At 37.7% G+C, this 12,500-nt stretch overlaps 1 protein-coding gene and 1 long non-coding RNA gene across 2 annotated transcripts in view; one reads left to right on the top strand and one right to left on the bottom strand.

The window, feature by feature from the left end:
- The window catches only part of LOC138028738 (RYamide receptor-like), a 22,044-nt gene that overhangs the window by 94 nt on the left and 9,450 nt on the right, over positions 1-12,500 (top strand). Inside the window, exon 1 of the mRNA XM_068876337.1 lies at positions 1-538. This exon is cut by the window's left edge and continues 94 nt beyond it. Coding sequence (XP_068732438.1) covers positions 531-538 — 8 coding nt within the window. The 5' untranslated portion in view covers positions 1-530. The remainder of the gene's footprint in view (positions 539-12,500) is intronic.
- On the bottom strand, positions 2,114-7,583 carry LOC138028739 (uncharacterized). Its single transcript, XR_011127716.1, has 3 exons — positions 4,613-7,583; positions 3,876-3,936; positions 2,114-3,531 (listed from the first exon to the last, which is right to left on the bottom strand). It is a non-coding gene; the product is annotated as an uncharacterized lncRNA (long non-coding RNA).

Raw genomic sequence — 12,500 nt, 5'->3', positions numbered from 1 at the left:
TCGGTTTTGATTGTCGACAATAAGTCGGCTCCAAGTTTTGAAAAACGAATCCTAATTATCCCCAGAAGTGCTGCTTAGCCTCAATTTTCATTTAGGATTTTCTATTTTTGTATATGGACTAAGCAACGTCCTCAGATTGGTTAAAATTTTAACTGAATGAGATACCTTTTAATGTTGAGAGCAGATTAGCCAAATGAAGAGCACTTTGCAGCATTTTTCACCTACGATACATACAGATGGCATGTACAATTTATGATTAAAAAGCTGTCCTAAGCATTTTCTTCAAGCCTTTTTCAAGCAGTGCTTAGCAGCTCAGACTTCATTGGTAACACGTTGAATCCCAAGCACTTTCCCTGGAAGTCAAAGGGTTCCTTGACTGTCAGGTAGTCTCAAAAGTTTGACCATCTTTAGTCAATATACAGTTGTATGCACCTGGCGGATAAGAGTACATCCCCCTAAAGGGTTTTTCGCTAGAAAGGAGGAAAATTATACAATTTTCGTTTGGTTTATATTCCTGGGTTAGGGTTAGGATGATGAGGTAGGTGAGGTCCCGTGCCGGCTCTAGTTTGTTTGTGTGTTCATCTTTTGATTTGAATTTGTTTTCGTTTCGTTTCATGATCAGGAGAAGATGATCTTATTTCATTGTGATTGCTCTACCACCCAAACGCACGACTGATGAATCTTATTTTTATTAATTATTCCGAAAAATGTGAGAATGATGTACACATATTGAACGAAATGTTGTCAATTGAACCCATTGGAAACTCAGTATCAGATGGGAGATCAAGTCGGATGCTCTGACCACTGACCTACTCAGTGGAGAAACTAAGGTAAGCAAGGGTGAACTGCTAGTCTTTGACTCGAGCTGCATCATGCAGCTAATTGTGCACATCATTCTCACATTCGCTCACTTAAGTGGTTGGTTGGCCGCATCTCAGATATACTTTAAGGTGACTAGGGCCCGTTTCTTGAAAGTCCTCAAACTGTACGGGCCACTTTCGGGTGTCACAATTCCCTTTGTATCTCAAGAAACTTCACAGTCATTTTTCTTTTTGTTGCTTTGGAAACCTGTTGAAAGATCGGCTTTCAAAAACAAGCGATTGGCAGTTTCACAAATGGCTTATCGGGCCCGAAACATTTTCGGGACTTTCGAGAAACGGGCCCCTAGGTCGTTTAAGGGTCGTGGGTTTTTCCAAGTTCTCAATGGGTTCAATTTTTAATATTCCGAATAAGATTACGATATTAAACACCTTACATGTAAACACATTTTACTTTTGCTCAGTGGCCGAATGTAGCGTGCTTGTTACGGATTTTTTTGTTGCTTAGTTTGTTGGTTCTAGATCCTTTGAAATTAAGCGGAATTCTGCGAAGATTACATCCGGCAAAATTACGGATCAGGATTTGATCCGGTTTAAATCTTCTTCACTGAATCAAATTGGTGAATAACTTGAAAATGATGATTGTTCTTTATCCAAGGAAAAATAATTGCTATGCATTTGTCCGACCAAAAGTGATTTGAACTTGGTATGGTAAATGTAACTACCAGTTGGTCCGAACACTCTCGAACGTGTATATATGGCGACACCCCGCCCCTCTTTCCTCTTGCCATAGGGCTACTGGGAAGTTGATACACACCCTGCTTCTCTGGAGGCCCGGAGTCCTTATCCAGTCTCGGAAACTCACGTTTCCGGAGGTCCTGTCAAGAGATTCGGGTATAGAGAGGGAAGATCTGGTGACTGCTATGGAGGATTGCATGCATTGTATGGCATGTGCCCGAACCCTATTAAAGGCCGCTACGTGATAATGAAATGTAACAGCTGATACTTTTCAGGACAACTTGCACTTTCTCTTTTGCACTTTATCCGGTTTCATCATGGTTGTATAAGTATAAAGCCCATTATGATTTCTCACTGGGGTGTTGAAACCGTAGAAATGTGCCGGTTGCAACATGGATTGAATCTCCGACGCTCACGGTCAAGGCCTAATTTACGTGTCTTGTGAATTGTCCGTAAAAATTTCATCTATAATATTGTGATAATTTTTTTTTTCATTTATTAGTGACACAGATAGATACAACGATATTCAGTAATTTTGCAGGATTTCTCTTGTTTTTCCTTTTCCATTCCTCAAAAACCAACATTTGACTTCATTTGCGTTGATTGTTAATTTCACTTTACATGCAGTGTCCCCAATTAGTGCTCCGGCGCTAAATCGACAAGACACTTGAATAAAATTCCTTTCCTTTCCTTTCTATGTTTGAGTTACCAACTAGTCATAAAGTGAGAAACGTTCTCAATACAAAAAAACAGCAACGTATGATAAGTTGATAGCCTGAGGCGAAGACCCAATATTCTATCTTAAAGACGGACGTGACATTTCTCTTGACGGTGGCTAAAATACAACTTAAATTTCAACTTTCTTTGCCTCGCACGGACGTTATGAAGTAAAAAGAACGTTAAATCTTCAATTCATGAAGAGGTGGACTTTAAGGCTTCAAACCAGTCCTTTCAGGACCAAAAAAAAATGAAGAGAATTGACGGAAGTATCTGACTTAAGCCGCAATGGGGTAAATACCAGCTGTCATCTAGAAACCGTATTTTTTAAAATCAACAAATATACGTATTTATGTCCCCATCTTTTGATATCACTAATTTCTTGGAAATACTTACTATTTTATTCTTTGAAGGTTGTGCCCTAGTGTATGATATTCGATTTTTTTCAAAAGACCGAAGAAAAAGAATTCCAGCCTGTCTTTCAGAAAATCATTAAAAGTTGCCGATAAGATGATGTCATCGCGGCGACATTCTACCTATATCCACGGTGAAAACATTGTGTACACAATTTAGCCGAAACCGTCAAATTGTATTGAAATTGGACAACGTTTAACAGGCAAGAAAACCCGATTGCCCACAAAACTAATTTAATTTATGCTAAATACAGTCACTGTCAAATGTCCTCCAAGTTATTTGCACATCAGATAAGGACTCACGGGGGAAATATCATTGGTTCAAGGACAGAAAAAGGATCTCTGTTCATTTGAAACCTGCCAACAAAGCTTTATGAGTATCATATCATTCATCAGATATGGCGTCAAATTATTCTATTTATTTGAAGTTCTGCCAGTATTATTTCCCTGGAGTAAATTTTCCCAGTATGATATCAGACTCTATTCTTCAACAGAAAAACCCATTCCTTCTCATCCACGTAGATTGAGATTAAATTCGTTTATATCCACACAAGTCATACGAAGTTTAATTGAACTTAATAAGAATAATGCAATTTTTTAATCCCGCGTCATTTTTACTGCTCGGGTGTAATCCAGGTTTCGAAATGACAGTTGTGGCGTGGGTATTGACTCAGCCATTTTCTAATTTATTTTCTTGAATGAAGCTCAATTATTAATTCATATGAACTCACTTCTAACAGTTTGTCGTTTGTGTTAAAACGGTGTTGATTGCTGTATCATTTTCTCCGCATAGTTCGTTAAATCATGACCTCTTTTTCTTTTAATAAGCACTTTCTCACTTTTTCCTGCAACGAAAGTCGCATTTTCATTTATTATTCTGATAGCTTGCCGAATTTGAAGTTTTTATGCATTGTTCACTAGGACTCTTTCAGTTTATTGGCTAAGACCTTATCATCGTCAGAGCGTGCAAACAACGCTTATAACACAGTGGGTTCCACCTTTTCGCGCTCATATTAGGGTTAAAAAGAGTTAGATGTGCAAGGTCATTTCTTGTTCTCCAACACCAGATAAGGAGTGGACTCGAAAGTAAATAACTCGTAAGTATCTGTTCAGTATTTAGAAATCACCCTTTGAAAAGAACTGCTGATCAATTTAGTCGCAGTGCGACATATGCTATTATAAGACTTACCGTACTCATACCTCCATTTCATCATTTTCTGCGGTAAAGTTTGTCGTATCCTTTTATACTGCTGTGAAAAAGATATTTCAATGGAAAACAAAATAACACAAGAATATTCCAATTTTCCTCAAGGAAATAAATATTCACCAATGAAAGTACTGTTTCAGAGGGTAGCATTCATTTGAACAGATGGTCAAATTCAAGGACATATTGCTCAAGCTCATTAAAAAGTAGATATCTGCCCTAACATTGCTGGTTTTGGCGAAACACGAAAAGAAAAGGCGATTGAACTGAATTTCATCCTTGCTTTCATGATTATGTTATGTCATTTGTGCAGACATTGGAATTCAGACGAGGTATAGTGACGACTTCTTTGCATGAAGAACCTAGTATTTTCGCAGACCCATACTGAAATAATTCAGTTGACAAATATTCCAATTTTGTTAGAAAAAACTAAACACTCGTAGGACTCTATTTTTTCAACTCGCCTTAGCGCTGTTTTCACCAGCCTCGAAATTTGTTATGTACATTACAGAGATTCAAGTGAAGTCCTTTCCTTTCCGTGACTTGTTCAATCTTCATCAGTGGCGTTGGAGGACTCCAGTCTAATTTATTTTATGTAAACCCTCCCATGATATGAAAATACGTTTCTTCATCCACGGCAACACCAGATTTTAGTTTGATGGAAAAGTACAAAGTTAATTACAATACGACGATATATGAATTCGAATCCTTTAAATCCTTACTTTTGAGGTAAACAGTGTTTTTTTTTTCTTGCGAGTAAATTCAGTCTTCCGTTGACCAAACGACGAAAAACGGGAAAATAATCAGGCTCATGTCGTCCGCATCACTGAAGTAATTTGACGATGACAATAACAAAAACAATGACTCATACATTGATAATTTAACTTTGAGACTTCCAACTCAGCTTTCTTTGTCCATTTCTTTCACCAACCTTAATGTCTTTTCCTGCAATTAAAATATACCATTTGTGTTTGATAAGCTGTTAATGTCACCGATTAGTGTGAGTGGAGGTTTCATGATGATTTTTGAAAAAATCCATCAAACAGCCGACAACCTAGTTTCTTGGCATTGCTGTAAGCTGTGTATTTTCAGAAAATGAGCTACTCATCGAATGAAACCCAGCCTAGAAAGTGCACTGGATTATGTTGTAAAGATCTCTTGGCTTAATTAAGAATATTGGTGTTCTCTATTTGCGTATGGAATCTACAGTTTGAAATCGTTGTTTCTTATTACACGACAAGTACTGAGAACACACGAATTCCTCACACAATACGTTGAAGGAGAAAATATGATTTTGTAAAAAAGGATTTGCAGGTGTGGATTTTAAGTGTGATCTCGGATAATGTTTGCTAGTTTTAATTACATCCTTTTCACGTGTTTACGTTATTCGGAGCCGTCTGTCGCGCTAAAGCTCTTGTAACGGGGACAAGAATGACCTTTTTCATCATTTTATGTATTCTGGTTTATTGGCAATGAATACCACTGTATTTGTTTTGCATAAAACTCGCTTATCGCGGGCCTATGTTTTCGAAAAATTTCCGCTCTCCCGGAAAGGTTATTTCCAGTGTCGTTTATTTAATGCAACCATCCTCTCAGCAGAGGGTTATAAGCGAAGACTCACAACATCAATTTTAATTCCAATATTCCTAGTGTTTTGTATGAAAAAGTGAATAATATTATAATAGATATTCAATTAAAATTCTAGCAGCGACTTTCAAAACCAAACACTGTTTTTGCCAGTTTTCACACAACTTGGATTTTGAATGTTTTGTCACTTTTTTGAATATCTAACGTGACCATTTTTAGCGGCAATGTAAGGTAAATAGTTCTACGAAAAATTCGTGAATTTAAGAACTAAGCCGTAAACCACAACCACTTCTACCCATGTTCGGTAGTACGTTGTTTCAAACAATTAGCCTTGACGACTACGTCAAAATGGTTTTCTTCCTCTGTCCTATTGAGGAAATGGATCCCCGTTTATTTTTGTCAGATAAAGCTCAGAGCTTTGCGTTGACAATTTGTGAAGGGACTACGCCATATTATTCCGCTCTTATGTCGCAAGAAATTGCCGTAAAATTCTACAAAAGTTTCCATAACCAGTGGGATTTACAGATGCGCTCAATACAGAACAAGTGACGGCCACAACATCGGGCTCTACCTGCCTACTCTACTCAGTTTATATTGTCGATGGGTGTACAGTCGGTTCTCTTCAGTATACGTCTGTCACAAGTGTTGTGAAAACGATCCTAGGGTTTATAGACATCAGTTCTGAGAAGACCTAAAGTTTCACCATTTTGCAAATGAAGTTACAAAAACACAAAAGCAGAACTCTCCCCGTGGTTATTAAGACTAGCAGTGTTGTTCCAGCTGGAACTCGAACCCTTGATTTTAGTTCGTGACTAACAGGAGTTGGATGCTCGACTAAACCGTTTAGTTCGAATGTTCGTGTTTTAATTTAGTTTTATTTGGTTAAATCCGATCCATGGACGTGGGTACTATAAGGCAGTAACTTATTCTACCTCTGTTTCCAGTCTGGTTTATCCAGCGTCCATTTGATTTTCGCATGTAAATGCTAAAAGTGTTTTAAAATTACTCGACTAAAAGGAAAAAATAGGAGAAAAGATAACTTTGAGTTGAATCACATTTATGTGGTATAATAGTCAACCATTAAAACGGAATGGCGGGCAATATTTCCATTATTTTTCGTTTGGTTTGCCGACGGTATTATTACATGCGGAATCGAATTTCGATTGGTTCAAAGCTAAATTTTTTTTCTGCAGGCGGAATTATTCATTTTGCTGTAGCCTTGACCCTGAACAGCTAGGCAACAGGCGCAGAGAAAATCTCGAATCTGACGATATTGGTTTCATATTGCTTGTTATTTGCACAGTTTAAAACCCAGTACATCCACTTTTTTTTTTTATGCTACTGTCAAAAAACTTTAAAACCTTTACTCAATATTACGCCAGTTATAGTTTTAAAATACATTATAGCCCGGGTTGACTTTTAAGTCCTTTCCGTTTCAACTGTTCTGAAGGATCGAAGCTTAGAAGACCAAATTGCATTCGAGAGGAAAAGAGATGTTTTAATTAAGAGAAAGCGGAAGGACCATAAAGACGGCTAGAGTACTCAAAAAGAGAGGGGACTGTCACATCAACTAAACCATGACAAAGAAGAGACGAGCGGAAAGAGTTTTTTTCAAATGTGTTGGTCAGTCTACGTTCTTTTCTCTTGCTTTTTTTATCTTTCCCACAGACAGAAAAAAGTCAATGATTTGTTCGACTCCCGTAGCAAAAGTACTGATGTTTACAGGCAAAGGATTGCGCAATACTGATTGATTAAAGTTGTCTTTGACACACGCAACTGCTTCCAACGATAGGTATCTTATTACAGCCGGCCCACTGATAAACTCATTTTATGAGGAGAATCAGCATCACAATACTCTTAAGCGCCTTAAAACTCTTTTGTTTTTACCCAATTAATTTTTTCCATGAGTGGAAATAGAACATTTGGGATTTCGAAAGACGGACAGCTCATCTCTTTTGCTGAAAATTATTCAATTGTATAATTTTCTTCATTTAGTTGGAGCACCCATCTGTAAAGCACTTATGTATAGTTACATAGTAAAGCTGGTATCCTTATTAAAGATCTACTTTACTATTATTGATTCTGAGGCTAGTAACAATCGTAGAGTAACAGTTCAGATATTTTTATCAGACGAAATGCCAAAGAGGTAGTTCTCGTATACTCATTCCTTATTAAAACTTAATAACAATTTGGAAATGTTCCAAAGCAGACAAGGCTCAACCTACTGACCTCACATGACAATAAAATTTCGTTTATTTCAAAAGATTTACGTAGTATTCCTTTGAAAATACTATCATAAGCATTTCTAGAAATTTCTGAAAATGCGTAGGTTTGGAGAAAGAAAAGTAATATCGCTGTCGTTTTGTTTCGTGATCACACGCTAAGAGCAAAGCATTGACCGTTATTTTTGCCGGAGTGATGAGTTAATCACTGGGAGAAATCATGTATTTCCAGCTGAAATAAGAGACGTGTACTGTTTTGCTTGTGTGGTATAAGACGACACTCGTACAGATTACTTTTAAAACTACTTTTAAAACTACTTTTAAAAGCAGTTTCTTTAATAGGATCGTGGACATGTGGAATGCATTACCATTGAAATTACGTCAGGCATCTAACATTTCTAATTTTAAGAAGGGTGCAAGAGACTTCTTGCTATCAAGATATGACTAAATCTTTAATTTTTTGTGTAATCCTAGTTTTAACAATAGTTCTTTATTTATTCATTTTCTTATTTAACATTTAACAAATAAAGAAGCCTTGACTGTGCTCTGTTCTGATGTAAAGCACGCAGGAAACGGCTAGAGCACGAAAGAAGTGTAGGGGGAAACACGAGCCGATAGGCGAGTGTTTCCCCCTACACTTCTTTCGTGCTCTAGCCGTTTCCTGCGTGCTTTACAACAGAACAGAGCACAGTCAAGGCTTCTTTATTTGTTTTATGATAAAAAACAAGTAATTTTCTTCAAAAATTCTACTTTATTTTCAAAGCGCGCGCTGCTTGTGGCGAACTGAGATGTCGTCAGCACAGTGCTTTATACTCTGATAAAGCACGCTACTTTGGACCAATCAGCGCGCTTGTAAGAATGTTTAAGATTATTTGATTGGTTAATGAAACAAAGGCTTGTCAAAACATCAATCAACTGGAAAATCACACAAAATTAGAATTTATGGAAAAACAAGTGCCTCAATGTTCGGTTTCAGTCCGTAAAAAACAGCAAAAAAGAGGATCTAAATGATTAAGTTCAGTGAAAACCGGCCGAATTGTTGCCCATGAAAACCTGCACGTTTCCGACATGACAACTGGAAAACAAACTCTTCATTGCTTGCGGCTGGAATCTGAAAACCTGTTGGGAATTTTGTAAATGAAGAACTCCAGCGTGAGGACTTTCTGAGCTTGAAAGAACTGCTGGACCGGGCGACGGTTGAGGTCTTCCATCCAAAGCACTTGACAGAATATCTGAGCAAGCCTTTAACTGACAGCTTCAATAATACCCAAGGTAAAATTCGGAAATTCATCTGCCATTTCTGCGAATGATGGCGTGGGCTTTCGTTTGTTCCGTGCTTTGTACTCTCATAAAGCACGCCGTTTAAACCAATGAGAGCGCGCGTTATATAGAAACTTTATTATAAAAAACAAATAAAGAAGCCTTGACTGTGCTCTGTTCTGTTGTAAAGCACTTAGGAAGCGGCTAGAGCACTCAAGAAGTAGGGAGAAACACTCGCCTATCGGCTCGTGTTTCCCCCTACACTTCTTTCGTGCTCTAGCCGTTTCCTGCGTGCTTTACAACAGAACAGAGCACAGTCAAGGCTTCTTTATTTGTTAAATATATATATATATATATAATGAAATGACGTGATAAATTGATCATCAGCTAAAAGTGCTCAATGGGTTTACCAGAGCTTTGAATAGATACGTAGACTTGAACTAGGTCAAAAACATTTATTTGCTACTCCGAGTTTCATGCTTCTCACGAAGCAATCATCAGGCAACTGCCAAAAAGAAGGAATACATGGTGTTTTACAGTGATTTTGAAAATAACGGTAGCAATTCACTATAGGCTGGGGTGCATAGCAACGGTTAAACAATACAAACTGTTTCCAGTGAGCTGCTAAAAATAAGCCTTAAATAATTACGCTATTGAGAAGGAATTTCTTTGCATGTCTGCAACTTGTTACAAGCTCATTTCTGTTGTTAAGGGTCGCCAAATCTGGTCTACAAATTATATAGTATTTCTCCCACAGACATAAATTACACTTCTTCGTTACATTTGAATAGGATCTCGCATGCCTAACAATCCGCCTATCAAGCAGAGGTCACAACATCTCAGTCAAAGCAAACTTACATCGGTCTTTGCGACACATCATTCAAATCACGTTATAGAAACCACACATGTTCCTTTAGAAATGAACGCTACAGAAATTCCACTGAACTTAGTAAATATGTATGGGGTTTGAAAGACAAGAAAGTCGACTATCACATAAAATGGCGGATTGTTAGGCATGCGAGATCCTATTCAAATGTAACGAAGAAGTGTAATTTATGTCTGTGGGAGAAATACTATATAATTTGTAGACCAGATTTGGCGACCCTTAACAACAGAAATGAGCTTGTAACAAGTTGCAGACATGCAAAGAAATTCCTTCTCAATAGCGTAATTATTTAAGGCTTATTTTTAGCAGCTCACTGGAAACAGTTTGTATTGTTTAACCGTTGCTATGCACCCCAGCCTATAGTGAATTGCTACCGTTATTTTCAAAATCACTGTAAAACACCATGTATTCCTTCTTTTTGGCAGTTGCCTGATGATTGCTTCGTGAGAAGCATGAAACTCGGAGTAGCAAATAAATGTTTTTGACCTAGTTCAAGTCTACGTATCTATATATATATATATATATATATATATATAGATAGATAGCTTGAATATCTCTAATGGTTGACCAAACGATAAACTCCCAACAGAAGGATCCAAAAGGATGCACGTTGTCTCCTCAGTTAGTATTTAATTAACAAATAAAGAAGCCTTGACTGTGCTCTGTTCTGTTGTAAAGCACGCAGGAAACGGCTAGAGCACGAAAGAAGTGTAGGGGGAAACACGAGCCGATAGGCGAGTGTTTCTCCCTACTTCTTGAGTGCTCTAGCCGCTTCCTAAGTGCTTTACAACAGAACAGAGCACAGTCAAGGCTTCTTTATTTGTTTTATGATAAAAAACAAGTAATTTTCTTCAAAAATTCTACTTTATTTTCAAAGCGCGCGCTGCTTGTGGCGAACTGAGATGTCGTCAGCACAGTGCTTTATACTCTGATAAAGCACGCTACTTTGGACCAATCAGCGCGCTTGTAAGAATGTTTAAGATTATTTGATTGGTTAATGAAACAAAGGCTTGTCAAAACATCAATCAACTGGAAAATCACACAAAATTAGAATTTATGGAAAAACAAGTGCCTCAATGTTCGGTTTCAGTCCGTAAAAAACAGCAAAAAGAGGATCTAAATGATTAAGTTCAGTGAAAACCGGCCGAATTGTTGCCCATGAAAACCTGCACGTTTCCGACATGACAACTGGAAAACAAACTCTTCATTGCTTGCGGCTGGAATCTGAAAACCTGTTGGGAATTTTGTAAATGAAGAACTCCAGCGTGAGGACTTTCTGAGCTTGAAAGAACTGCTGGACCGGGCGACGGTTGAGGTCTTCCATCCAAAGCACTTGACAGAATATCTGAGCAAGCCTTTAACTGACAGCTTCAATAATACCCAAGGTAAAATTCGGAAATTCATCTGCCATTTCTGCGAATGATGGCGTGGGCTTTCGTTTGTTCCGTGCTTTGTACTCTCATAAAGCACGCTGTTTAAACCAATGAGAGCGCGCGTTATATAGAAACTTTATTATAAAAAAGAAATAAAGAAGCCTTGACTGTGCTCTGTTCTGTTGTAAAGCACTTAGGAAGCGGCTAGAGCACTCAAGAAGTAGGGAGAAACACTCGCCTATCGGCTCGTGTTTCCCCCTACACTTCTTTCGTGCTCTAGCCGTTTCCTGCGTGCTTTACAACAGAACAGAGCACAGTCAAGGCTTCTTTATTTGTTAAATATATATATATATATATAATGAAATGACGTGATAAATTGATCATCAGCTAAAAGTGCTCAATGGGTTTACCAGAGCTTTGAATAGATACGTAGACTTGAACTAGGTCAAAAACATTTATTTGCTACTCCGAGTTTCATGCTTCTCACGAAGCAATCATCAGGCAACTGCCAAAAAGAAGGAATACATGGTGTTTTACAGTGATTTTGAAAATAACGGTAGCAATTCACTATAGGCTGGGGTGCATAGCAACGGTTAAACAATACAAACTGTTTCCAGTGAGCTGCTAAAAATAAGCCTTAAATAATTACGCTATTGAGAAGGAATTTCTTTGCATGTCTGCAACTTGTTACAAGCTCATTTCTGTTGTTAAGGGTCGCCAAATCTGGTCTACAAATTATATAGTATTTCTCCCACAGACATAAATTACACTTCTTCGTTACATTTGAATAGGATCTCGCATGCCTAACAACGTGCGGAATACCATCTATCAAGCAGAGGTCACAACATCTCAGTCAAAGCAAACTTACATCGGTCTTTGCGACACATCATTCAAATCACGTTATAGAAACCACACATGTTCCTTTAGAAATGAACGCTACAGAAATTCCACTGAACTTAGTAAATATGTATGGGGTTTGAAAGACAAGAAAGTCGACTATCACATAAAATGGCGGATTGTTAGGCATGCGAGATCCTATTCAAATGTAACGAAGAAGTGTAATTTATGTCTGTGGGAGAAATACTATATAATTTGTAGACCAGATTTGGCGACCCTTAACAACAGAAATGAGCTTGTAACAAGTTGCAGACATGCAAAGAAATTCCTTCTCAATAGCGTAATTATTTAAGGCTTATTTTTAGCAGCTCACTGGAAACAGTTTGTATTGTTTAACCGTTGCTATGCACCCCAGCCTATAGTGAATTGCTACCGTTATTTTCAA

Source organism: Montipora capricornis, chromosome 13 (genome assembly GCF_036669925.1).
Source record: "Montipora capricornis isolate CH-2021 chromosome 13, ASM3666992v2, whole genome shotgun sequence".
Lineage (NCBI taxonomy): Eukaryota > Metazoa > Cnidaria > Anthozoa > Scleractinia > Acroporidae > Montipora > Montipora capricornis.
This window is presented reverse-complemented; position numbering and strand designations above follow the sequence as displayed.